Below are 27,491 nucleotides of genomic sequence, written 5' to 3' on the forward strand. Positions count from 1 at the left end.
TCACTTAGTTCATGAAGAGGTCTGCCCTTCTCTTTTAAAAACTGATCGATTTCTGATCTCAGCGAATAAAACCGCTGCAGCACCGAGCCGTGGCTGAGCCAGCGCACATCAGAGTGGTAGAGTACATCCCCATATTCCGCATCCAAGTCAGACAGGAAAGCCTGAAATTCTCTGTGGTGCAGTCCTCTAGCTCGAATTATGTTGACAGTTTTTATAACAGTGTTCATAACATCGCCAAGCTGGACAGTCTTGGCACACAGTGCTTCTTGGTGGATTATACAGTGCATCTTAACAGCCTCACCTCCGCTCTCCTTTACCTTGGCGCACTCCAACGATGCCATTCCTTTGCGCTCGCCCATCATGGCCGAAGCTCCATCCGTTGTTACTTCACAGAGCTTTTCCCATTTAAGCCCCATCTTTTCAACTGCTTCTGACACAGCTTCAAAAATATATTTCCCCGTTGTTGTGCCTTTTAGGCTCATCATATCAAGTAGCTCCTCCGTACAGCAAAAATGATCAAAAAATGAACAGCTGTGAGGTGTCTGTGGCATCTGTGCTCTCATCACATGCTATTGAGTAAAAATCAAAAGCACAAGCTTTGTCTCTCAGCTGAAGTTTTCTCCACACCACTGTATTTCAGGACAAGCTCACATTGTTGCAATCAGACACTTTTTCTGGGCACATTATTTCTGTGACTTTGATGAGGCACTGCTTTATGAAATCACCGTCTGAAAACGGTTTGCCGTGCTGGGCAATAAGTTTAGCGACTTCATAACTTGCTGTTGTGGTGTTTTCCTGAATTTTGTTAGCACGGAAAAAAGCTGTTGTTAAGCTTGCAGGCTAGCTGCCATTTGCTTGACTTTCTGTGTTCGTTCGGCGTTTGGTCTCATAGTGCCGACGGACATTATAGTCTTTCATCACAGCAACATCTTCATTGCAAATCAAACAGACACACTTTCCATTCATTTCTTTGAAAAAATACTCATTTTCCCACTGTACTTGAAATCTCCTACACTCACTTGCTATTTTGCATTTCTTCCGCGCTGCCATTGCTGCTGACTGGAGGTAACAGTTCTTCTTTGCTTAATTTCGTTTGTGTGGCTGGCTCCATCTAGTGTTGAAACTGAGAAGTGCAAGAGAGTTGAGCTCAAGCTCTTGTGCGGGCCATATTCAATTGTAATTTCAAAATTTGCTGCGGGCCAATAAAAACTGGACCGCGGGCCGCAGTTGGTTCGTGGGACGTAGTTTGGACACGCCTGGTTTAGCCAGTCGGGTTTAAGATATAGAAACCGTTGAGCAACGTTTCTTAAACCTCAACGGGAACACTACGCAGAAAGCAAAACTTTCATCGTGAACTACCACAACGCATTTATTTCCATAAAAATGAGGGAAATGATCCCTCTTCAAGTTGGCCAATCCCTGGGGAAAAAAAATCACAAATATTATTACAAATATTTGGGATTTTTGTCGGAGGCAGGGTGTGGGGGGTGTATCTCTATATAACTATACTGTAAAAATATCCACAGCTGTATATTGATTATCAATTCTTCAGGTGCACAGTATTTATATTAAAAAAAAACCTGTACAGTAGTTTTTTATTTGTTTATTTTTTTATATGTATTTATTTATATTTTATGTGAAAGTCATTTTTACCCTTTTAACAGTTTTAGCTTTTTTGTTTTTTATTCATATATTTTTTTTAATGTTTTACTTATTTATTTTTTTTCTGTACAGCACTTTGGTCAGCTGTGGTTGTATTTAAATTATTTACTAAATAAAATTAGATTGGAATTTTTGTTTGATTCTGTAATTTATTATATTATTTTTATACAAATTTTAAGGTCCACATTTGTGTGACCACTTTTACTGTAATCCTTTGCTGCTGTAACAGCGCAATTTACTCACTGTGGAAAGACAAAGTGAATTTCTATTCTATGTAGGCTGTTTATTCAGTAATGTCTTCCAAAGCTCTGATACCTTCATGAAGTTATCCCTCCAGCCCTGATGTCAACAATCTGTTGATTTTAACAACAATATGCTGCAGTGCTGAGGAATCCCTCTTCTGCTCGGCTTACAGCAGCAGCTTAGGTTAGCAGGTTGACCTCCCCAAGATGGCGCTCCTAATCCCTGTGAAGCAACAGTCACTCTAATATTCTAATCTAATCTAATATTATGTCTACTAGCCAAACCACTCAATTAGGCATCTACATATTCATGACATATAGGATTGTATATATGCCTAGACCCAGAGGGGGATTTATCATTAGGCAATACTAGTCAGTTGCCAAACTTAATACAACTAATCCTTATTTGAGCTCATTAATTATGTTTTTGATAAAACTCCTTTGGCTAAAATGCAATCAAAATGCTGATAATATTAAATGTTCTGATTTAGCTTCCCAGTGTCCACCATATTGGATCAGTCCATTTGCTCCACATGTTCAGAAAGGTCCAAACAGACAGCAGCAAACCATTTGAAAACAAACGATGCAAAGAGCAGTGTTGCCAACTTTGCGCTTTTGTTGCTTTATTTAGCAACTTTTCAGACCCCTCTAGCACTTTGATTTCAAAAAAGCGCCTAGCGCCAAATAACATAAAATAAATAGCGACTTTTTTCTGCTACTGGAGACTTTGGCGCCAACATCTAAAAGCAGCGAACTCTGCTCTCCAGAGCCAGTAGATTGGTAACCCCGCCTCCTGCTCTCCTCTATCTTGTCTGCTGTCATGATTCATGCAGCTATTATTTCATCCAAATGAAAAATGGAGAACAGATAAGCAGATCATGGCTTGTCTACAGTGAAAAGAAGGACTGGGTTATTTACTTTTGCAGACATCCCAAGTTCCAAAAACTAATTTCAGGGAGATGCTTATAGAAAAAATCTTTCATTACTTTTGAGACAGCATGAAAAGTCATCTGAGTACAAAACATAGAGAGGAAAAACGAAGAAAAGGGACAAGAAAAGAGGGACAAAACCTAGAACAGATAATTGATGTCTATTCTATTAACATTTCTCTATCTGTATTAAGGGGACTGTTTATGTGTTGTCTTCTCAATTCAGAGGGCCCCCTGTCTGTCTTTGCCTAGGGCCCCAGATTTCCTGAATCTGCCCCTGGATCTATGTACTCAGGATCCATTCTAACCTAGAGCTAAATATAAATATTATTTTCTCTGAGTAAAACAGTAAATGCAAAAAGTTGGAACTGTTTCTAATCCATCAGTAGTAATGAAAGCGAAATGCCCAGATTATGCGCTCGCAAGTTTTAGGCTTAATTTTCTGTTTTTTATCTTAATTTCGTTTATTAAAGTGTTTCTTTTTTTACTTTATTCTATGATTTTGTGATTTTTTTTGTTTGTTTTTCTGTTTCAGTGTAAATATATGCATTATACTGGTGAATTATGAAACCTTTTGGAAGAGAAATATAAAACTGATTTAGAAACATGAGGGGGAGGGGGGAATAAGGCAGGGGATTGTGAATTTATAACCGCACTAACACCATCTGTCACTGTTCGCACCAGGAGCTGCATGCGGGGCAGTGCGGGGTTTGTCAGGCAGCAGAAAGCTGGAGGCAGAGAGCGGATTTCAAGAAGGGAAAGGCTTCCTGGTGGAGGAGAAGGACCTGAGAAGGGAGCGACACGGTGTTGCGTGACACATGGCTGCCTGCTGGCTGTGACTGCGGCTCCACGCGGACAGGGAGAGGCTCTGCGGTGGGAGGCAGACAGCAGGGATCTGGTCTCCCAGCATTAGGTAAGCTCCACCTGTCTGTACCTGTACAGTGGTAACAGCAATAATTCCTGCAATCTCACTTTTTCCTCTTTTCTCTCACAGCTAGGGTGAAAAACATTCAATCATCCTTAATTTTTGTATTGGAAATGGGATAGATATAAAGCTCTACTGAACCATTATTACATCCAAGGTGACACAGAAATAATCAAAGGATATAATCTCCCTTTTTAGACACTATAGGCTTTAAAGTTAATTTTCCCTTAAAGGAGAATTCCGGTCATATTCAAAATTCTGAAATTATTCCACACTGTTAAATAAATGATTAGCGTTTTAATTAAGAGTAATTTTCATGTGAATGTGCTTTACTGGAGGCATCCATGTTTGTCAAAGAACACTACTGCCACCTACTGGTTTGTGACGTCACGGTGCGGTATCGGCTGTTGATCAAGTCCCAGTGCTGTATCTGGTGTTTGCCACAACAAGTATTATCCAAGTCATCTTGAAAACATTCTTCTTCCAAATGTTGGCTACATATTACGGGTTTTTTCTCTGGCCTGAAGTTCGATGGCAAATCCTCCCTCTATCCAACGACCAACCCGTCCGTGGAGGATCAGGAATCAGAAAGGTGGAATAACTCTTTATTCACTTTTACCCGATGTATTCCAGCATCCAGCTGCCATGCACGTGGGCATTGTCAGTTTCACTATAGCTCTGGTGAATTTCAATGGTGAAGTCCTCTGGAAATCTTCAATAATTGTTGATTGAGGATGTGTCTAGTAGTTCCCATTGATTTTGCTTGTAAAGCGGGGAGAATGGCGTTAGGCTTACCGCACCGTGACGTCACTGCTGGAAGATGGCAGGAGGGAGGGGTTACTATATTTGGGCAAAAATGGCCGCTTCCAGACTCGGTGATCGCAACAATCACTGAGTTTGCTTTTTTTTTTTTTCTTTTTTACTGATTACTGATTTTGTGATATCATTTCAAAATTAAAAACAAACCAAAATGAGAACAGGAGAGTCCTGATTCTCCTCACACTTTCATTATAGAATAATTCATCTCAAGGCACTTTACATAGACAATTCAACCAGATCATACAGTCAAATTGATTCAGAGTTTTCTAAGGAAAACCAGTTGATTGCATCACCTCACTGACTCTTCAGCAATCCCTCACACCAAGTATGCTTGTAGCGACAGTGGAGAGGAAAAACTCAGCCAGGCAGACAAGAGAGCACATCCAGCCAGTCGCCGTCAGAGAAACAGGACTAGACTGAAAAGCAGGACGATCTCCAGCATCTATAAACAAAGGTGTTGATGGCAGCAGCACAGCTGATATTTCTCTCCAGGATGGAGTCACAGCCAAACAGGAACAGACCAGATGAAGCTACTATGAGAAAAAGCAGAGAGAGCATAAATTGAATAGAAATTGAACTAACAGATCCTGCAAGGTGGGAAAATAGAGATAGAATGATGAAATGGAGATCCCCATGTCCTCCAGCAGTCTAAGCCTATAGCAGCATAACTATAGAGATAGCTCAGGATAACCAGAGCCACTCTAACTATAAGCTTTATTGAAAAGAAAAGTTGAGCCTATCCTTAAAATTAGATCAAAGTAATCAAGTAAATGTACTTGCTACTTTCCACCATTACCCTAATCACATCGAGGAACATCAGTTATGTCTGCGGGGCAGGATGCAAATCCTATATTATTGTGTGGGATCTAGTTTACTGCAGGCCTGCTACAGGCTGATGACCGAACTGATAAAGCAGCTAAAATCTGCATGTTGTTGTTACATCGTAAAAAGCAAAATGGCAAAAAGTGAGGACAATGTGATTAAAAGCATTTCAAACCTACCACTGTACTTGGAAGTTATTCTTTTATCCCCTAAATGGATCAAAAACAAAAATACAGATAATAACTATCAAAGGTTTTAATAATCCTGACTTTATACTGTTTTTGCCTGGTCTTTTAGTTTTTGGCAAAGCAACACAGATACTGTATTGGAGTTTTAGGGCCAGGCTAGAGATTTTTTTATTTTCATTTTGAGAATAAGACGTAATATTACAAGAATAAAGTCGCAACATAACAAGGATTAAATCATTCTATTATGATAATAAAGTTGTAATATTACGAGAATTGAGTCATAATATTATGACAATAAAGTCGTTACTGGCACACGAAAACATGACCACATATCACCTGTTCTAGCCTCATTGCACTGGCTCCAGGTTGTTTTTAGGATAGATTTTAAAATGTTATCGTTTTTAAAGTTCTTAATGGTCTAGCCCCCCAGTATTTGACTGAGCTTCTCCAAATCCATGCCCCGGCCAGAACACGGAGATCCTCTAATCAGCTGCTACTGGTGATGCCTAAAACCAGACTTAAAACCAAAGGTGATCGTGCCTTTATGGCACAGAGGCTCTGGAATAACTTGCCTTGGCATGTTAGATCAGCAGGCTCCTTTGAGGGTTTTAAATCCTCTTTAAAATCACATTTCTTCTCCCTGACATGTCTAAGTGGACATTTGGCAAAATTTTATTTTATTCTAAAATGTATTTTAATTGAAACATTTATCCTATTCTATTTTTATGTGTTTATGTATTTTAGCCTTCAGCTTTTATCTTATGTTCCTTAACTGTGATTCCTGTACAGCACTTTGGTCAACCCCCGTTGTTTTAAAGGTGCTCTATAAATAAAGTTTGAGTTAAGTTCAGTAATATTATGAGAAGCTGGTGTGCTAAAAGATTTCCTTATTTATCTAACCGATGCCAAAGTCTAACTTCACCTGATGCTCCACATTTCTCCTTTAAGGGAAGAGCGTGCTTCCTGTAAGAGTTGTCATAAAATAAAACTTTATTCCTATAATGTTACGACTTTATTGTCGTAAGTTTACGACTTTATTCTCGTAATATTATGATTTTGTTCTCGGAAAACATTACAGCTGATGTAGATACAAAAATACAAAAAGATTTTATTTTTGGAAAATCAACAGTTTGGGGTGATCCATTTAACTTTTTAATGATTTGTAAAATAAATTAGCTGATAATAATTCGTACCACCCTTCTACCAACAGCGCTGCCGAGGATTAGTGGCCCTGCCGAGCCGCCGTAGCGATGGGAGAGAACGTGTCCAAGCGGCTAAAGTTGATATCGGCTACGGAAGCAGAGATGGAGGAGCGCTCCTTCCATAACCAGTTTGCTGACTGGGAGGCTGGACTGGCTGCCTGCAGCACTGCAGCTCAGCTGGATCATAACGACCCGTTTGACGCGGAAGGAAACGTGAGGAAGCGCTTTGTGCTGTTCTTTTTACGGGCTAAATATAGCTAGAGTTAGCTTAGCTTTGCCACCGCTGATCTTTGTTTATTTACTGCCTGAAAAAGTGAAGCCACCGGCCGCCATATTGGTACTCCCCGCTCCTATGGAGACACGCAGTGAAAATGCAGCATTTGGCTGCAAAAACCAGCAGTTTTCAGGCTGTAGGAAGATAATCCACAGGTGATTTCACAGTCAATGGATGAAATAACCAATAAATTCATCTATACACTCATTAGATATATAGATGTCTGTTAATGCTACAGTATTTTCCATTTGCATATTGTGCATGCATAACATATATTGTGTGTGACATGCATGCATAATATGCAAATAGGAAAATACTATAGCATTAACAGATATATACTTGTAATTCTGTCTTTATGTCAGATCTTGCAATTATATGTAAGATATAATTACCGTAACAATGTCATCAATACATGTCTATTACATGTACATCATTAATTTAGCACTTTTGGTTAATCTGTATTATTCTGCTCCATTAACACATTCATTTTATTGTGACGGATCTAAATAATATGTTATATTACATGTTTTATAGACTTCATTGACTTCATAATGACTATGTAATGGATGTGCCTTTATTTTATTATAAGTCACAGTTAATCTGCTGATGCTATGGAACAGCCAGTCTGTGTCAAAGTGATGAATTTATCTTTATTTTAAAAGTCTCAAGTCCCCCTGAAAATTAGATCATCATCGTTGTTCGATGCTGCAGCGCACTGATTGTTTACATTGCCACCGGTCTGACTAGTGAGTACCAATATGGCCGCCGGTGGCGTCACCTCAACCCTGTACTACCAACAGGCCATCAGCGATACAGGGAATAAACAGAGATCAGTGTTTGCCACCCTGCTGCGGTTTGTTTGGATGATGTTTTTACTTCACACTCAGAATATTGTGCCGTGTTAATATCCAGGCGCACGTTTATTTGTTTTAAACACTTTTTCCCTTTTACACCCTTGGATTAAATGAACAACCTTATTTAGTAGATCTTTTGTGCTGTTTTAACTTTTTACACAATATTTAGGAGAAGAAGCTGAAGTTAACTTCTGATTTGGGAAAGCAGTAAAAGGCGATTCCACTTAATATTTTCCTCCCTTCAGCATCTTTAATCTACTCTAACTCAAAAACTGGACGGTTCATTCCTACACAGAGAACAGAGCAAATACAAAGCAATAAAAGCACAAATGCATCGACACTCTGGTCCATGATAAACATTGAATTGAAACTGTACATTTTGAATCCCTGTTATCAGCAGGATTTGTCTTTTCATCTTTAGGTTAATGCAGCTTTTCAAAAGAAGGTGCAGAGTAAGATCAAAGATCTCCTCCAGCAGATGGAGGAGGGCCTGAAGACTGCCAACCCCCATGACTTCTCCACATATACCGGCTGGACAGGTCTGTTACGCTTTTTGTTGGTTTTGTTTTTGTCCAACGTATCATTTCCAGCCATGTTTGACCTCTGACCCATCATGGTTCAGGTTTAGTTGGCACCATCTAGAAATGCTTCAGTAGTGTTGGTGAGTCCCAGTTCAGTGGATATCCATAATAAAAAAAAAAAAAACTGTTTGAAAAAGAGTTTTGGAAGGTGTTTAGACAAACATATAAACAACATAAAGCCTTTAATTAGAAACACCATCAATTTACCTTTCACTACGATTTCAACGAAAAAAACTAAATAAAAATTTATCTAAAATAAATAAAAAAAAAACAAAATAACTTTACTTTCTTTTGTAAATCACATTACACCAAATGTTCCTCAATAGATCATAATACTCAGAGCAATCCTTAAAAATACTGAATAATAATATTATATAAATAAATATATATTTGTAAAATATAATCTTATAAGAATATAAAACTTTGTGTTTATCATATTAATATTTATTTGCAAAATATATAACTTTTCATACATCTCATCCAGTTTGAGTTCAGTTTAAATAGTTTTTAATCTCAATAAATATGTGAAATCTAACTGAAAGGTAATTTTAACGTTTGTTTTAGAGTTTGAAGGTGTTATGACATATCAGAGATTACTGTAATATTATTATTGTCATTAAAATCAGATCTCAGCCGCCTCCTATTCATTCTCACAGCAGCTGTCTGAGCTGTGGTCTGATCCAAGATGGCCGCCCTCTAGGCACCTCAGCCAGCGTCCAATGTGGCGTTCTACAGATATATTGTCTATGCATGACTGTTAAAAATGATCCAAGGGGAACTTCTGAAGAGGTTCTTAGAAACGTTTATGATTTGTTTGATTCTTACAGGAGAATTAAAGAGTTTGGAAGATTGTTTTTGAGGGATTTTTTTAAATTGTGTTTTGAGTCCTGAGGCTTATTCTAAGAGGTGTAAACCATCAAGTGAAAACTTTAAAGGTCAAATGAAATCAAATGTGCAAATTAAATATAATTAAATATAATTTAAAGAAAAATACTTTGATAGCACTGAAAAAAACATCTAGAAATAAGTAAACACTTCTTAAATTAAGTGTATTTACCATTAATTTGAGTAGGTAAATAAGATGATGAGTGTTTTTACTCTGAAAATAATATAATTAGATAACATACACATGAAATAAGACAATGCAATTGTTTTATATGTTTTAAAGTGACATTTTCTTGTTTCATTGGCAAAGTGTCTCGCTTATCATCGCAATTCAAGACAAAATGCACTTATTTTAAGAAAAAAATTACTTATTTAGATTAGATTAGATTTTTTCCATTGTGAAAAGCATCTTCTGAAAAGTAACCCTCTGTTCAGCTTGCTTCACTATTTTGGAAGAAAATAATGGATTTAGTGTCAAATGTGCAAACAGTCTAATCTCTGAAGTGTTTAGCCAATAATTGACATTTATTGGCCCTTATTTTAGTCGCCCTGTTCTTGATCAGCTCTTCTTAAAGCGGTTTATAATGTGTCTGAAGGAATTATTCCCTTTTATCTGCAGGCATTGCCTTGCTGTACCTTCAGCTGTATCGTGTCTCCGCCGAGGCCTCCCACCTGCAGAGGGCGCTGGACTATGTGAAGAGGGCCATGAGGATCCTGAACGGCCGCAAAGTGACTTTCCTTTGTGGCGACGCAGGGCCCCTGGCCGTTGGCGCCGTGGTCCACCACAAACTGAACAACATCGAGGAGAGGAAAGAGTGTGTGTCGCGGTGAGTGGAACCCGAATATTAGCCAGAAATAAACCGAGTGTTTCCAGGTGTCTGCACACTCAGCATGTCTCTAGTCCACTAATCAACCAACCAGTCTGGTTTTTGACAGCCATCTTAGATCAAGTCTTTTGTCACATTCTAGTTATTACGATATCTGATAGTTTTAGTTGATTTTAGTCGACTTAAACTCAAAAAAGTTTTTGTTAGTTTTATGTAGCAAAAAGAAGTTAACCTTTGCAGTTTGGAATAACAACCAGATCCTTTACCAGACTGACAGCTCTAGCCTAGATGCTACAATAGCTGGATATAGAACGCTGCCATGCAGTTCAGCATTGCTGTTGGGAAGAAAAAACTTTGATTTCTAGATTTCAAATAAACTTTTTTATGAATGAATTCCCTACTTTATAAAAAAGTGTCTCACAAAAGTTGTTAAAATAGCAGATCTGGTTCAACACATCGTATTGTTTAAAGGAAAAGTCCGGTCATATTTACAATTCAAACTTCTAAAGGTACTTTAAATATGAAATTATTACATACTGTTCAATAAATGATCAGTGTTTTTAGTTTAGAGTAATTTTCATTAGAATGTGCTTTACTGGAGGCATCCATGTTTGTCAAAGAACACTACTGCCACCTACTGGTTAGTGACGTCACGGTGCGGTATCGGCTGTTGATCAAGTCCCAGTGCTGCATCTGGTGTTTGTCACAACGCGCTATTATCCAAGTCAACTTGAAAACATTCTTCTTCCAAATGTTGGCTACATATTACGTGTTTTTTCTCTGGCCAGAAGTTCGAAGGCAAATCCTCCCTCTTCAAGTTGGCGATCCAACGACCAACCCGTCCGTGGAGGATCAGGAATCAGAAAGGTGGAATAACTCTTTTTTTCCACTTTTACCCAATGTATTCCAACATCCAGCTGCCATGCACGTGGGCATTGTAAGTTTCACTATAGCTCTGGTGAATTTCAATGGTGAAGTCCTCTGGAAATCTTCAATAATTGTTGTTGATTGCAGATGTGTCTAGTAGTTCCCATTGATTTTGATTGTAAAGCGGGCAGAATGGCGCTAAGCTTACCGCACCGTGACGTCACTGCTGGAAGATGGCAGGAGGGAGGGGTTACTATATTTGCTCCCAGACTCGGTGGTCACAATGAAAATTATTCAACTAAATTCATTAAATCGCTGCATATTAGTTTTAGCTATAAATAATGATCCGTTGGTTATTCCTTGCTGACCGGACCTTTCTTTTAAATAAAAAAACAACTGCAGTTTCTTATTCCAAGTGGGTAGTATTAAATGGTCTTATTTAAAAGGTAAACGTACTAATTCCATCATGGTATTTACCTACGGGTTGGGGGTAAATTCCCTTTAAGGCATTTTTTACTCCTTGTTGGATCGTTTTTTCTGTGGGAGGAGTGTCTCTGTGTTAACTTTACTCTGCTCCTAAATGATTCCTCCGGCTCTTTGGGTCTCCTTCAGCCTCCTTCAGCTGCAGCACTCAGTCCTGACTCCAGATGCTGAGATGCCAGACGAACTGCTGTACGGTCGAGCTGGATACCTTTATGCTCTGCTCTATGTCAACAAAGAAGTTGGAGCTGACACAGTGGATAATGACACAATTACAAAGGTAAGCCCTGCGTGTCGTAAACATGACCAAGAGCTTAACATCAGCTGCTGAACTCTATGTTTGATCACTGTCATGCATGAGTTGAAGAGCAGGACTGATGGGATGATTACAGAGGTGTGGACCATCAGCAGAGTCCCCTTCACTAACTGTCAACATCAGTCTGTACATTTCTCCAGACTTTAAAGGCAGTTTTCCAAAAAGCTGTTGATTATGTTAACGTCAAAATGGCCAAAATAAGGCAGAGCAACTGCCAGGCCCATACAGTGAATACAAATAAATGTAAATTAGATGGAACTGAATCATTGGGCGTTTCTCGATCGGTGTGTTCTCATGTCCTTGTGAAATGTAATCAGCCTCAGCCCTAGCACTGTTCCAATTCACAAGAACATAAGACAAAGAACAAACAAAGTCTACCATTAGCCCGTCTGCAGCAGCCAGGGCTACCGTTAGCATGTCTGCAGCAGCCAGGGCTGAGATTAGCCCGTCTGCAGCAGCCAGGGCTAAGGTTAGCCCGTCTGCAGCAGCCAGGGCTGAGGTCAGCCCGTCTGCAGCAGCCAGGGCTAAGGTTAGCCCGTCTGCAGCAGCCAGGGCTGAGGTTAGCCCGTCTGCAGCAGCCAGGGCTACCGTTAGCCCGTCTGCAGCAGCCAGGTCTGAGGTTAGCCCGTCTGCAGCAGCCAGGGCTATCGTTAGCCCGTCTGCAGAAGCCAGGGCTGAGGTTAGCCCGCCTGCAGCAGCCAGGGCTGAGGTTAGCCCGTCTGCAGCAGCCAGGGCTAAGGTTAGCCCGTCTGCAGCAGCCGGGGCTACCGTTAGCATGTCTGCAGCAGCCAGGGCTGAGGTTAGCCCGTCTGCAGCAGCCAGGGCTAAGGTTAGCCCGTCTGCAGCAGCCAGGGCTAAGGTTAGCCCGTCTGCAGCAGCCAGGGCTACCGTTAGCCCGTCTGCAGCAGCCAGGGCTAAGGTTAGCCCGTCTGCAGCAGCCAGGGCTACCGTTAGCCCGTCTGCAGCAGCCAGGGCTACCGTTAGCACGTCTGCAGCAGCCAGGGCTACCGTTAGACCGTCTGCAGCAGCCAGGGCTACCGTTAGCACGTCTGCAGCAGCCAGGGCTACCGTTAGCACGTCTGCAGCAGCCAAGGCTAAGGTTAGCCCGTCTGCAGCAGCCAGGGCTACTGTTAGCACGTCTGCAGCAGCCAAAGCTAAGGTTAGCCCGTCTGCAGCAGCCAGGGCTACTGTTAGCCCGTCTGCAGCAGCCAGGGCTACCGTTAGCACGTCTGCAGCAGCCAGGGCTACCGTTAGCCCGTCTGCAGCAGCAAGGGCTAAGGTTAGCCCATCTGCAGCAGCCAGGGCTACCGTTAGCACGTCTGCAGCAGCCAGGGCTACCGTTAGCACGTCTGCAGCAGCCAAAACTAAGGTTAGCACGTCTGCAGCAGCCAGGGCTACCGTTAGACCGTCTGCAGCAGCCAGGGCTACCGTTAGCACGTCTGCAGCAGCCAAAGCTAAGGTTAGGCCTTCTACAGCAGCCAAGGCTAAGGTTAGCCCGTCTGCAGCAGCCAGGGCTACCGTTAGCACGTCTGCAGCAGCCAAAGCTAAGGTTAGCCCGTCTGCAGCAGCCAGGGCTACCGTTAGCCCGTCTGCAGCAGCCAGGGCTACCGTTAGCACGTCTGCAGCAGCCAGGGCTACCGTTAGCCCGTCTGCAGCAGCAAGGGCTAAGGTTAGCCCATCTGCAGCAGCCAGGGCTACCGTTAGCACGTCTGCAGCAGCCAGGGCTACCGTTAGCACGTCTGCAGCAGCCAAAACTAAGGTTAGCACGTCTGCAGCAGCCAGGGCTACCGTTAGACCGTCTGCAGCAGCCAGGGCTACCGTTAGCACGTCTGCAGCAGCCAAAGCTAAGGTTAGGCCTTCTACAGCAGCCAAAGCTAAGGTTAGCCCATCTGCAGCAGCCAGGGCTACCGTTAGCACGTCTGCAGCAGCCAGGGCTGAGGTTAGCCCGTCTGCAGCAGCCAGGGCTGAGGTTAGCCCGTCTGCAGCAGCTAGGGCTACCGTTAGCACGTCTGCAGCAGCCAGGGCTACCGTTAGCACGTTTGCAGCAGCCAAGGCTAAGGTTAGCCCGTCTGCAGCAGCCAGGGCTACCGTTAGCACGTCTGCAGCAGCCAGGGCTACCGTTAGCACGTCTGCAGCAGCCAGGGCTGAGGTTAGCCCGTCTGCAGCAGCCAGGGCTAAGGTTAGAAAAAAGTAACAATAAATTATCAAGAGACTATTGATAACAGGAGTTGAAACGCAGCTCCAGACTAGCGTTGAATGTGGTGATGTTGACCCATATTTATGTTGCGTTCTCCCCGAGTCCAGACTTTCCTTTGTTCTTCTCAAGAACAGACTTGGCGAGAACACGAGTCCGTACTCATACATTACTCTTTTGTTTCCTTTTATTTCATAATTTGTGCTTTTCATTATGGAACAATTTGACTTATAAAATGTCGTTGTTCCAAAAATATACATGAACATACTGTCAGGTCTGTGTGCAGACTCTAAATGTGGAGCAGCTCTGATGCGTTTTTCCTCTTGTTCTGACTGAGACATTGATGTTTCGGGGGATTAATCCCTCTGGTTTTTGGATTATCTGGAGCCAGGAGGATTTTTGCTGATACTCTTAACTCGGTTGTTTATTTGTTTTTAACAACCTAGAGAATATCAATGCAGAGCACCAGAAAACGGGGGAAGGGCACGGCTAAAAAAGACTAGAGACCTGGATGACCTCTGACTATCACCTGGTCCTGGCAGAGCGGCTGGAGGGATGTCAGATTTCTGTTTCATTGACATCATCCCTGATCTGGTGACATTACAGACTAAAGCTGCATGTGATGTTATCAGCTTAGTTGTTGCTAAGCTACACTCCAATGTGTCGGTGCTGTTATCTGGTGATTATGATGCCTCCAACAGTTTGCAAGCTGCTCCACAGAAGAAAGTGTTTCTACAACTTGCAAATCAAATCAAATTTTTCATATTTTGCTCTGAATTAAAGCTTTTGTTTCAAGATAAGCGGTTATTAAAAGAGAAAGAGGGATCATAACATCAGCACCAACTCCTCCAACAGATTGCTACTCTATTGGGCATTGAAAGCTGGAGACATTTCTGACCTCAGGCTCCACGGTGAGACTCAAATGGAGGCAGTGAGGTTTTTCATTTTTTTTTTATTCAGTTTGGTTCCTTACCGCTTGTTTTGTTTGTGTGACCGCGATTATGGAGAACGACTGGTGAAGATAGACCAGCTAAAAGAGCGAGGAGCGCGAGAACGCTGGGACCCTTTTTCCACCTGGATCCCTGCTCTTTTTTTCCTCATGTCCCTCCATGGTCGCACAAACTTTCGCCCACCTCCTCGGCCGTATCTAGACCCACAGCTAGTTAATGATTGTCGCTCTTGCATTGTGGCGTGGAATAACAGCGCAGACCACGCTTCAATACTGAGCATAAATCAAAAATATCTGCGACAAGCTCACTGCGACACACTGCTGCAGGAGGATAACCCGACCTTAAGCGTAACTGGTAGTTGGTTCCACAGGAGAGGAGCCTGATGGAAATGTTTACCTTGTGAGAAAAGGAAACTTCCACCTTTATTGGGTTGTTTTTCTGAACAGCTTTTGATTTTTCGTGTTGAAGATAACATCAAAGAATGATTTTAAAACATTTGGTTTAATGAAGGCCTGGTGTTGGTGAGGCTCGCAGGGTTTTAAGTGTTATACGTTTTGCGAACTCTTCATGTTTGTCTGTTTCACCCAACCGTAGGTGGTGACGGCCATCGTGGAGTCAGGGAAGAACATGTCGGCGGCGGAGAAGAAGACGGATCGCTGTCCACTCCTCTATGAATGGCACAAGAAGCAGTACATCGGCGCAGCCCACGGCCTCGCTGGCATCTATTACATGCTGATGCAGGTACGAAACGTCTCGAAGCGCAGCTGCTTTGAAGGCGGCGAGCAGGTGGTATACTTTAGAAAACTACTGCCATCTAGACTGTCCACAGAAATCATTTACAGCAACAATAAAGGCAGCACGTTTACCTGAACGTTTATTCAGCTCTTGACCGCTTAACCACATCACTAGCATCCAGGGGAATTTGGTCTCTCTGCTCGTCTCCATCCAGGAAGCATAATCCAGTAACATTTTCACGCTCACTATGCTACGAAGGCTGTACTTTGATTTTCATTCCTGGAAAGAAAAACCCCCCAAAAAACTTTTTTACATCGAGTAGAAAAGGATATCAGCTTTGGATTGACATCTAGTTTATTGAAAGTGTCTTAAAAATTAAACAAATAAACTTCAGGATCTAAATTCAAATTAAATAACTGTTTTGAATTCATTAAATATTCCATCAAACATATACATTTCCATATCAATAAAGGAAAATGTTTAATAAAATTTAAAGTAAAATTTACAAACACTTAAAATAATTTCTGATTTATTGTTTATTTATTTTAATTTAAAACCCTTTTTTTAAGACCATGAGATAAGAATAGCTTGAAATAAAAATGGATTTATAAAATAAAAGTCGCCAAAATATATAAAGTAGCTTTACAAAATAAAAGTCCATTTTGAAATTATAAAATAATTTTGAAATTCATAAACATGATTTTTGTTTAAATAAATAAATGGATCTAAATTCATATGTGGAAATATACATTTCCACATTAATAAAGGAAAATCTCTCCCAACAAATTTGAAAATAAAATTTATGCTGCTTATATAATACTTTCTCGTTTATCCATTTATTTATTTCAAGATTTATTTATTTTATTTTGTTCTGGACCATGAAATAATGGATTCATAAAATAAAAGTCGACAAAATATATAAAGGAGCTTTACAAAATAAAAGTCCCTTTTAAATAATAAATAAATAGGTCCTGAAATTGATAAATATATTTTAAAGAAATGAACAAATCTACAAGTATTTAAATAAATAAATGATAAAATAAGCTAATTTTGTTTGACCTCATAGCCCCATTAGCCTTTAAGATGTTACGTTTAGAAATGAATCAATAACAGGGTGCATTTATTTTTTTACCTCTAAACATTTTCAGCATTTCCAGCTGATCAATGAGCTGCTGCTCTTCTGTCCGCTCGGTACTCGGTTACCTTGGAGGGTTTTTCCCCAGTTGGTAGAAAGTAGCGCTCTGTCAGCGCAGGCTCAGTTCGGGGGGGGGCAGCAGTATGGGGGGTGACCTGTTGTTTGTTGCTGCATTCAGCCCGGAGCCATGGTCCCCCCCACCATGCTGGCAGAGCTGGTTCGGCCGAGCATCGACTACGTCCGCCACAGGAGGTTTCGATCGGGGAACTTCCCTTCGTCTTTGAGCAACGAGAGCGACCGTCTGGTTCATTGGTGTCACGGCGCTCCTGGAGTCATCCACATGCTCGTCATGGCCTACAAGGTGAGATGCATGTTTACTGGGAGCAGCAGTGTGTCTGTTCTCTAAACGTCTTCAGTTCACACTGAGATGAAAGCCTCTTTGACTAAAACACTTTCAGCCTCTGTGGGCCGTGCTCAGTGCTGCAGCTTTCTGCAGGCTACTTTCAATTCAGCTCAGTTTATTTCAATTTGCAACACGTCATCTCAAGGTGCTTTACATCCAGAATTCAATCAGATCATCCAGTCAGATTGATTTAAAGTTTCAGTCAAAGGAAAAGCAGTTGATTGCAGCCAGGCAGACGAGATCTGAGCCAGATCAGAAGGATGCAGAGAGCACATCCAACAAGGAACAGTCAGAGAAATAGGCCTACACTGAAAAAACAGGCCGATCTCCATCATCTATAAGCAAAGGTGTTGATGGCAGCAGCACAGCTGATATTTCTCTCCAGGATGGAGTCACAGCCAAACAGGAACAGACCAGATGAAGCTACTATGAGAAAAAGCAGAGAGAGCAGAACGTTAGAGATTGAACTAACAGATTCTGCAGAGTGGGAGAATAGAGATAGAATGATGCAGTATGGTGAAAAAGGGGTCCCTATGTCCTCCAGCAGTCTAAGCCTATAGCAGCATAACTATAGAGATAGCTCAGGATAACCTGATCTATCTCTAACTAAGAAGCTTTATCAAAAAGGAAAGTTTTAAGCCTAGCCTTAAAAGTAGACAGGGTGTCTGCCTCACGGACTAAAACTGGTAGTTGGTTCCACAGGAGAGGAGCCTGATAACTAAAAGATCTGCCTCCCATTCTACTTTTAGAAGTTCTAGGAACCACTAGTAAACCTGCAGATTGAGAGCGAAGTGCTTTCCTCTTTTCTGGCCCAGTAGGGAGCAGTTCTGCCATCCTCATGGCTTTGGCTAATGTCGAGTGTTTCCGATGGGGAAAAAGACTAACCTCTAAAGGTTCATATCTCCATAAAATAAGATTTTCTATAATCCTAGAATCCCTCATTGTAGTGTTCAGATGGACACAGAGATGTGGCGCCATCTGCTGGCAGTACCACACAACCTTCAAAAAGGAATCAGAACATTGAGAAAAAAGAAATCCGGTTGTAAACAAACGCAAACAGGCATCAGGTGAGAATTCTTCTCAATTTAATATAAAAAAGTCATAGGCTAAAAGGTTTTCATTGATTGAATTGATTAAAGAGATGAAGGAATGGTGGCATGGTGGTTAGGGCATTGCTAGGGCTGGGTATTGTTCAAAAATTTTCGGTTCCGGTACCAATACCGATACCTTCACTTCGATACCGGTTCCTGAACGATACTTTTTTCGATACCAGTTTTATAATATCAATTCGAAGAAAAAGAAAATTACCCAACATAAAATCTTGAGTTTTATTTTAAGCTCTGATTTTTCACTGTTACATTGTGAGGACCTTTTTACTTAGCAGTTTTCCTTTAGAAAAATTACCATGTCTGACAAACAAGCCCGTTGAATGGGATCGTACTAACAGCGCACCGCTGGTATGTGGGGGTCTGAGCGGCTCCCACAGAAATATTGGAAGGCAGGATAAACTGACTCCACTGATTAAGTTTTCAGGTGGATTTTCTCACTTAAAAACATAATAAAACTACTTTATTCCCACTGATCACAGCAAATATAGCTGCAAGGCACAGAAAGGATAGAGTAGCTCCGCCCAACGCGCGTCAGACACACTTTTGCACCGCGCAGCCAGAGCAGCAAAGCTTCTTCAGCCGCGCGTCAGAACTAACTGGTAGAAGCAGCAAAAAAGGAAGCAGCAGACGTGATTTTGCTGCTCCTGCTGCGTCCAGTTTGAAAGCAGCATGATTCACTCCGCTCTGGCTTTGCTCTGCCCACGGGCTGCTGAGAGGAGGATGGTCGCGCCGGCTGCGGTCCGCTCTTCTTGCAGTCAAACACCGAGCAACTTTCTGCTCTTAAATTGTTTCCGTGAACGATGTATTGCATTGCGCACTATTGGCATCAGTCTTAATAAAGTGAAGCCGCACTTTTGACCTGGGGGGCATTTTAAAGGGGTTCCACGACGCTCGCAACCAGTTTACAACAGAAACACATGAACCCTGGCTGTAGGCAGGACCACCTGTGTATTTTTCCTGGATGACGCAATCACATTAAGTGTTACAGCCAATCACCGAAACTTGATACCGAAAGACGAGGCATGTTTCTAAACTCTGTAGAACCGAAGCATTTCGGTCGGTACCATAAAAGAACTGAAGTTCGGTACCCAGCCCTAGACATTGTGCTTGGAATCCAGAGGTTCTGAGTTCAAGCCCCACTCCCACAGACTGCCACTCTGGGTCCCTTCACCCCACACTGCTCCCTAGGTCTCTAATCTATTCAGGAGACTATTTTTGCTCTGCTTCTCGTGTTTGCATCCATGTTCTGAGACTGCTGCTGTTTTGCCAACAAAGATGGGAAATATTACCCTCTGATTGGCTCAGGAACCAGGAAGTGAACGTGGGCGACACTGTGCAACAAAGTGTTTTTTTTTTATCCTTTAAAACAAAGTTTATTTTTGAGACTGCATCAGTAGGAAAATGTTGATCCAATTGGCTCTTTTTCATCAAAATATCAAACCTAAGCTTTTAAGCTGGGAAAATGTTATCAAGTATTCAAACCTCAGCCTGTTTTGCCAGATAATCCCTGGTCTATCATCTCCTCGTCTCAGTCAGTTTGTAAAGATCAGGAACGCACTGACAGTAACACCAGGGTCAGCCAGAGGAGACTGTTGCTCCTCTGCCTCAAAGTGCTTTTAGTCATAAAGCCTTTACAGTCACAGCAGCTGAGGAGAGGAGCTCTGTAGTTTACCGAACATTAATTCTGTATTTATATAAGTTTATTTTTTATGTTTGTATTTTTCATTGTAAAATTTTTACTGTTGTGTTTTTAGGTAGACAGTTGTCTCGGGACAGCAGATGAAAAATAGCCTTTGGGCTAATTCCGCTGCATTTGCAGGAATGCTTATTAATGTACTCTATTCCTGTTAAATGAATAAATAAATCTGTTCCTTAGAATATCCCACTGGATTGTTTTTGGAAAGACGATTCATATTTCTTTAGGTGTACCTGTTGGTGGAACGTGCCTGTGAGGAGGAGGCGCTTAGATCAAAGGACTGATTCTGTATTTCCGTTTTTGCTTTTCCTGGCAGGTGTTCAAAGAGGAGAAATACCTGAAGGAGGCAGCAGACTGCGCTGAGGTCATCTGGCAGCGGGGCTTACTAAGAAAAGGCTACGGTATTTGTCATGGCACCGCTGGCAACGGCTACGCCTTCCTGACGCTGTACAAGCTCACCCAGGAGAAGAAGTACCTGTATCGAGCGTGCAAGGTGAGGAAGCCGTCAGCAGCCGAGCCGCTCCATAGTGACCCTTTCTACCAGCTGTTGACCTCCGGTCTGTTCCTTCAGTTTGCCGAGTGGTGCTTGGACTATGGGACTCATGGATGTCGCATCCCGGACAGACCGTACTCTCTGTTTGAAGGTACAAACACCTCCACCTTATCTCCCCTTTGGAGAGTCCAAAAACCATCCTGCTTCAGTGGGGTTTAATATGGGAAACATGCAGCTAGCTAAATAGACTTTATACCAATACATATTTAATCATTAAAGAGTTTCAAAAATGACAGCAGGATACGTCATGCTGGTTGATAAATCATGAATTAGTGTTGACCTTTATGGTTTGATGGAAACAGCTTTTCATTTTTTGGCTGATCATTCTATTAATTCAGAGCGATCATTTCAGAAATGTTTGGATTTGGCCACATTAAGACTTTAGGCTTTTGTAATTTTATTCACACAGAATGTATACAAAACGAAACTTCGTTCAGTACAGCTCTCAAGACATTTCCATTATTAAAGGGCAGCAGGGATCAAATGTAAATATAAGACTGGTAAATGATTTACAGATTCCTACATTCAGCGTATTTTTTCTTTTTTTCTTTTTAAGGGTATTGCATTTTTCAAACTTTCCTGTTTTTTCAAATTGCATTTGACTTTTTATTGGTCTCCTGGACTTTATCAACAACACAGAGTTTGATTTGGTTTGAAGTGAATATGATCGGTGAAACTCTATTTAATACGAAACGCTGGTGAATATTCTCAGTCATCCAGGTCAAAGTTATTCCAAAAAACAATCCACTGGACTATGTTTCCAAGTTTGAAGACGTTGGAGAGTTCCAGGCTTTATACAGTAGTCCAACAAAGCCTTGTTTTCTTTAGAAAACATGGAAATATAAACGGATGAAAGGGTCCACCCTAAACCCTGCAGAAAATCAGGGTTTAGGTTGTGAATGTAGGTTTGTGATTGATGTCAGGCGAGCAGTGAAGACCCTGACCGCCCTCCACTGCGTTAAGCTTTTTTTATGTCAGTCAGAGCTCTATAGATGTTGCTCACTGTGTCAAACATAACGACAGGGAAACGGAGCAAAGGAACACTGCTGACACACGGTGCTTATTTAGTGCAGCGGCAGAGCTGGGCGTTTAAAACGGGTGGCAAGGTGTTATTTGGAGGGGTCAACATATAGAATTCACTGAGATTACAAACAATAAACATTTTCTGCTAAATGTACATTGATTAAAATAAAGCTGTTTATTTTCTAAAATGTATAAAATGATGTACTGTACCATGTATTATAAATAGAGTAAACAGCAATAATAGTAATAAACAAGTACTTAATGTGTTCATTGGGACTAATTAAATCCAGTAGTAAACAAAACTTGAGGTTAATTTGGACCTTTGAAAACAGGCAGAACAAGCAGCGGTGAACATTAAAATATGAACCACAAGAAGAAGAAGAATAGAACAACAGACCTTTAAAATGACTATAGTTGACCACTGGCCAGTAATATGACAACACCAGGTTCACAAAAACAATCAGAGCAGCTAAATCCTGCAGTTCTGGTGAGATGAAGCAAAATGTTTTACAAAGTCGTCCATATTTAGGGAATATGCCCTCCTGGACTCAGCACTGAGTTTTCCCAGGTGACTTCATCTATCATTGTTGACCTAAGGTGGGGTTTTGTTCATTTAAAGGCAGACACACTTATTTCACAGGATGCTAACTGGAATCACAGCCTCATTTTACTAAGTTCATGGAAAACCTCTTTGTAAGGTTCCAAAAACACAGCAAACTCCCCTCTTAAAAGAAGCTGTCTCATTTGCTCATGCTTCAGGTCTTCTAAGTCTGACTGGAATGTTTTCCCCAAAGCAAGCAGAGGCTTCTCTTTTTGGAACCGAGCCGTCAGCTCCGGGGCTGGTCCGAGAACACCGATGGACGGGGGCAGGGAGCCAGCGTTGGGTGTAGCTATCTGTGTTCAGAGCGTTTTGAGTCTGTGTTTTTTTCCTTTCTCGCTGCTCCTGTGTCCCTCATCTCCGTCTAACTTCATCGGGTCTGACGCTCTGAGAATCGGTGGCATTTCACTGCGTAGAGCGTAGCTAGGTGGAGGAGCAGAGACACACAGCGAATATTAACCAGCAGCTACTTTGATGTTAAAGTAAAAGTTAGGAGACGGTTAAAGAAATTGGAGACGCCACTGAATCCAAAATCTGTTTGTTAGACAAATGGAGCTTTTTCAGCTAAAATAGTGACAGATTGTAAGTTTAAACAAGTTAGTATTATAATGCAAGAAGCTTTAGGAAACAGTTTGTTCTTCTTTACTAGTTAACAAATCTGGGCTTCTCAGAGACCATGACTCCCAGTTCCAGGTTTAAATTAACATGTTTTCTTATTGTACAGATAGAATCAGACTGCAGAGCTTCTGCATATCTTGAAATTTAATTTCTGGCTTCATTATATTAGTAAGGAGGGTCATAAATCTTTTTTAAACTGAGCACAGAGAGAAGGAGCTGCAGATTTAAAGGTAAAACAGATTTATTAGGACATGTAATAAATATATTTCTATATCTAGTTTACAAGAGAAGAATATGCTATAATGCATATTTAAAATGCAGCATATCCAATTTTGTCTGGATGGAATTGATATTGTACTTCTTAGTATGCATGATATATCAGTTTTGGCTCTTATCAATTGTTTTTTTCATGCATTGATGTTGAAGGGTCCTATATTTGTAATGCACTAGAAGGCATCTAACATCTCTAAATAGAAATATCAGTGTGCTGTGGTCTTGCGTTCTCAGAAATAGGAAAGCATTCAATAAATGGATGTTTGAGCTCATATTTTGGAAAATTGGCCTAATGAAAGTTTAACTGTAGGTCCATGATTCGCCACCCGAGTGTCCCCACCAATGTTCATCACAAAGTTACACCCTTGCTGGGGTTCCCAGACCTGCCCTGGACCTTACGACTTGGTTCGAGTGCCCCGTAGTGTCATGAGCTTCTGAGGAGCGTAGTGCGCTTCAGAAGCAGCAGCTCATCAACCAATCAGAGAAGCTGATCTGGGAGCTTGCAGGGAGACAGACACAGCACTGCTGATGCAGAGTGCTATGATCACTCCTCTGAAACAGTTTATTAATGCCCATTTTAACTTAAAATGTAGAAAGGGGGCCGCTCAGACCCCTCTGACAATAATATTTGAAGGCAGGATCTGAATAAACTGACGGCACAGAGGATGTTTGTCACTTAAAAACATTAAAACTACTTTTTACCCCCTGATCACAGCAAATATAGCTGCCATTGCTGCAGGCACAGAAAGCATAGGGTAGCTCCGCCCACCGCGCAGCTGGAGTAGCGAAGAAGCTTTAGCTACACATCAGAACTAAACTTGAACAAGCATCAAAAATTAAGCAGCACGAGCGTTTTTGCTGCTCCTGCTGCTTTAGGTGTGAATGTAGCGTTAGTCCTCGACGCGGTTGACCTGGGATAGAACCCAGGTCGACCCCTTTCCTGTCAGCCTACTGTCCAAAAAACGAACCACTAGTGCCATAAAAACTCAATAAAGAAAAAAAGGCTCTCAATGCACCAATGTGCTGAATTAAACATACTAAGATGATTAATTCTAGTTATTTTCTGACTGTTGCTGAACATTTTGCTAACGACATGTTCTTTTAAGCCAGTGTGACGGTATTTGTCCGTTTCATGAGACCAGTAATACTAATAGGTAATACTCAGGTAATAACACAAGCATTGTGGTGCACTGTCTTTCTTACTTCCTGTAAAAACAGCACTTTGTTTGATTTAGTACCAATAAACGTGCATCGCAGCAAAGGAAATGCATTCTGTTTTGGAGCATGGAGCACGAAGGAGCTGCATGTCAGCTTAACCAATTAAAAGTGTAGCAGAAGCGTGCTGCCTGAGGATGCATTCAAGTCTGCTAGGAAATTTGACTGTTTTCTTTGCAAATGTTCGAAAAATTCAAGCTGTATTAATATTTTTAGCCGGGTGGCAACAGGGGTGACAAGAAGTTCTTGTGGGGTGGCAACTATCCCTCTTTAGCGCCTTTAGCAAACAGCTACTTGTAGATGTTACACGTATCCTTAGCTCAGCTTTTTTGAATTACATTCCTTATACATGAGAGTGAATCTTTGCTCTATCGCTCTGTGGCCTAACGAATCTGCTGTCTGACACAAAGAAGCTGAAATTAAACAATAGAACGGAAAGAAAAAGGAGAATTTTCAGTTGAAATGAATTCGGTTCAGTTTTAATTTCGTGAAATTCTATTTCCACACTGATTCAGTCAGAACAGTTCATATTTATTCACTGTTTTGTGTCCATAGCAGAGGTCCTAGAATCACTTTAAACCTACTGGCAGCTTGGGGGTCTTTTGTCCTCTAAAGATGGAAGCATTAAACTGTTGCTTTAATGGATTATTATCAAAGCGAGGAGTCAGCTGGGCTTCTTTTCTCTCCTCAGGAATGGCAGGAACCATCCACTACCTATCGGAGATGGCCAACCCTGAAGCAGCCAGCTTCCCTGCCTTTGAACTTTAACCCAGGAAGGAGGCTGAGGATCAGGAGGAGCTGAGACAGCAGACAAGACGGGATGCGGACATGTTTGTTGTTGCTGGATGTGTTTCTGACAGACCAAGGCTGGTTCCACTGCAGGATGAGTGTTGATAAAGAAGGACATTTTTTCCCATGGGGGCAGCAAAGTATTCCAGCAGCTTCAGGCTGAAGAAATCAGACCCTGAAGCCTCCTCCCTCGTTGGGATCCATTATCAGCTGATTGGGACAATATTTAGGACCCTCCACACCCTGAACTGCTGATGCTTAAGAACCTGACCGCCTCTGCATGTTTCCTGTCGTTTGCTTTTGGTGCCTGTCGTCTGTCTGATGTCTAAATGTGTTTTCTCTCTCCGTGTGTGTCGCATTCTGCGTAACTTGAATGATGGGAATAAGCTGATGGTTGGAAGTGAATCCTTTTTTCTGTGCATGCTGATATAATGCTGCCTGGTGCCCCCCGCAGCAGTGGGGTTTTCCCAGGAGTCGCCATGTGATGCTACCTACTAAACACTAAAAGGAAAAACTGTTCTGTTTGTTTTGGATTCCTATCAAGCAGAGGAGTTACAGTCTGTTAACACCTCGTCCCCCACAACTGGCAGCGCTTTACATCATATAATGCCAGGCATACACTGTGCCATACCAGTCAGACTGGGCGCCGAGAGATGGCAATCTGGCAGAAGAAATCGGCTTGTAGCTCCGCTTCAGCAGCAAGATTTGTCCACAAACACCTCAGGACGGCTGACTGGGTTTCAAATGTGTTTAATTTTCTCCCGACCTTATGATTCCTGATGGTGAGTTGGTCGTGAGAGGCTGATCCCCTCTTGTTACCCCCTGTATATTACACGACGCAGGACGCACCATGAGGCTGAAACTCGGCCCGATTGAAAAAATTCTCTCATCACTGGAAAATCGGCCCGGAAAAAAAACAAAAAATAATACAGTGCATGTCTGGCTGAAGGGGGTAAAGTGATGTTATAATACTGATGGGTTGATGAGGCATGCAGAGTTGATACTGTCTCACAGAATACTGACACCTGCTGGACATTTAAAGACACTACAGGCAGCTTATTGGACAGACTAAACTGAATTGACTTGATGGCCTTTTATGTAGGTTATATTGTATTATTCCACGTCTGTGTTTAAATTGAAAATCTATTTTATATCTTTAGATGCAGCCTATAAATAGTGTAAATATAATTTACGGGAAAATTAATAAGGATGATTGTTGACTAGGATTTAAAATCATATTTTTAAAACAATAACTACATTAAAAACAATAAATAAACTAAGAGTCAATTTAAAATGAACTTTAATTCAGATAACTTGATTGATAACAGAGGAAAAGTATGACACAATGAGAAAATTGAAATATAAACACAACACCTGAAACTATTCCATTGAGGCTGCTCCAAAATTGTTGATAATTTTAATGATAAACCTCAAAAGATTAGACATTTTTTTTAGCAGATGCATCATGTTGACAGATACGATTTTAAACAGTTTGAAACGAACCCATCACAACGTTATAAGATCACGGCTGATGGTTTTTAGAGAAACTAAAATGCCAGATTTTCTCCCCAGATACAAGCAAAGAAAGCCAAACATCTGGAGGGCAAAGTATGGTTCAATTCAGTTTATTTATAAAGCTCCTCACAAGGCACTTTGCAGACGATTCACTCTGATTAAAGCTTTTTTTAAGGAAATCCAGCTGATTTGCATCCAGACATTGTCTTTGCAGTATTCTCTCCTCCTGGATTTGCTAAACTTTCTTTTAAAGATGATTGAAAGCTATCTAACAGTCATCCTCAATGCAAATGATGTTGCCAGATGATTGTACCAATTAAATCACTGCACCATTGGAACAATATTACAAGAGAGCGGTGAGCAGGCAAGGGTTAAAAAGAGTGAGTACAACTTCTAGAATAAAGAATTTAAATCTTGCCATTATTGTTTTTCATGGTCTTTGTTGTGATTACTCAGTATTTCTTTTAATTAATCCATGTTGAAAAAGGAATGTGCACCTTTTAGTTTTACTTCCCTTGAGAAAGGCAAGTACTTTTTTTTTAAATCATTTTTGTTGATTTAAAAAAACATCAAAAAAGGTCATACAAACATTTCCTCAATAACGCTTCTACAGGTTGCTTTTGCTGACTGATGGAATCATTGGATTTTTCAACACAATGTGCACTGGAAGTTTGTGGTGACTTTATAACTTCTGTATTTCTTCAAAGTCTTGGAATGAGCTATTTATGTCACGGCTCAATATTCCAATATTCAGGCAAGACAGACAGCGGTGTTACTCAAAAAGCGTGTATTGAAATAAACTGCAGATCTGT

General features: G+C 41.3%; 1 protein-coding gene across 1 annotated transcript; it reads left to right on the forward strand.

The window, feature by feature from the left end:
* The first annotated feature begins 3,522 nt into the window (after positions 1 to 3,522).
* Positions 3,523 to 25,269, forward strand: lancl2 (LanC lantibiotic synthetase component C-like 2 (bacterial)). The gene is made up of 10 exons (XM_038301705.1): positions 3,523 to 3,746; positions 6,798 to 7,002; positions 8,339 to 8,456; positions 10,003 to 10,210; positions 11,690 to 11,837; positions 15,612 to 15,758; positions 17,066 to 17,248; positions 20,412 to 20,588; positions 20,667 to 20,739; positions 25,067 to 25,269. The coding sequence occupies exons 2-10, from the start codon at positions 6,838 to 6,840 to the stop codon at positions 25,141 to 25,143; spliced, it is 1,296 nt and encodes a 431-aa protein (XP_038157633.1). The 5' UTR covers positions 3,523 to 3,746; positions 6,798 to 6,837; the 3' UTR covers positions 25,144 to 25,269.
* The last annotated feature ends 2,222 nt before the right edge of the window (positions 25,270 to 27,491 follow it).

This window comes from Cyprinodon tularosa, unplaced genomic scaffold (genome assembly GCF_016077235.1).
Source record: "Cyprinodon tularosa strain WSP-4 unplaced genomic scaffold, ASM1607723v1 ctg472, whole genome shotgun sequence".
In the NCBI taxonomy this organism is placed as follows: domain Eukaryota; kingdom Metazoa; phylum Chordata; class Actinopteri; order Cyprinodontiformes; family Cyprinodontidae; genus Cyprinodon; species Cyprinodon tularosa.

Excerpts from the sequence above, each read along its gene's own strand:
- lancl2 (XM_038301705.1), top strand. The coding sequence starts at position 6,838 with ATGGGAGAGAACGTGTCCAAGCGGCTAAAGTTGATATCGGCTACGGAA. Across the intron at positions 7,003-8,338 it reads CGTTTGACGCGGAAGGAAAC|GTTAATGCAGCTTTTCAAAA; the intron begins GTGAGGAAGCGC and ends TTTCATCTTTAG. Across the intron at positions 8,457-10,002 it reads CACATATACCGGCTGGACAG|GCATTGCCTTGCTGTACCTT; the intron begins GTCTGTTACGCT and ends TTTTATCTGCAG.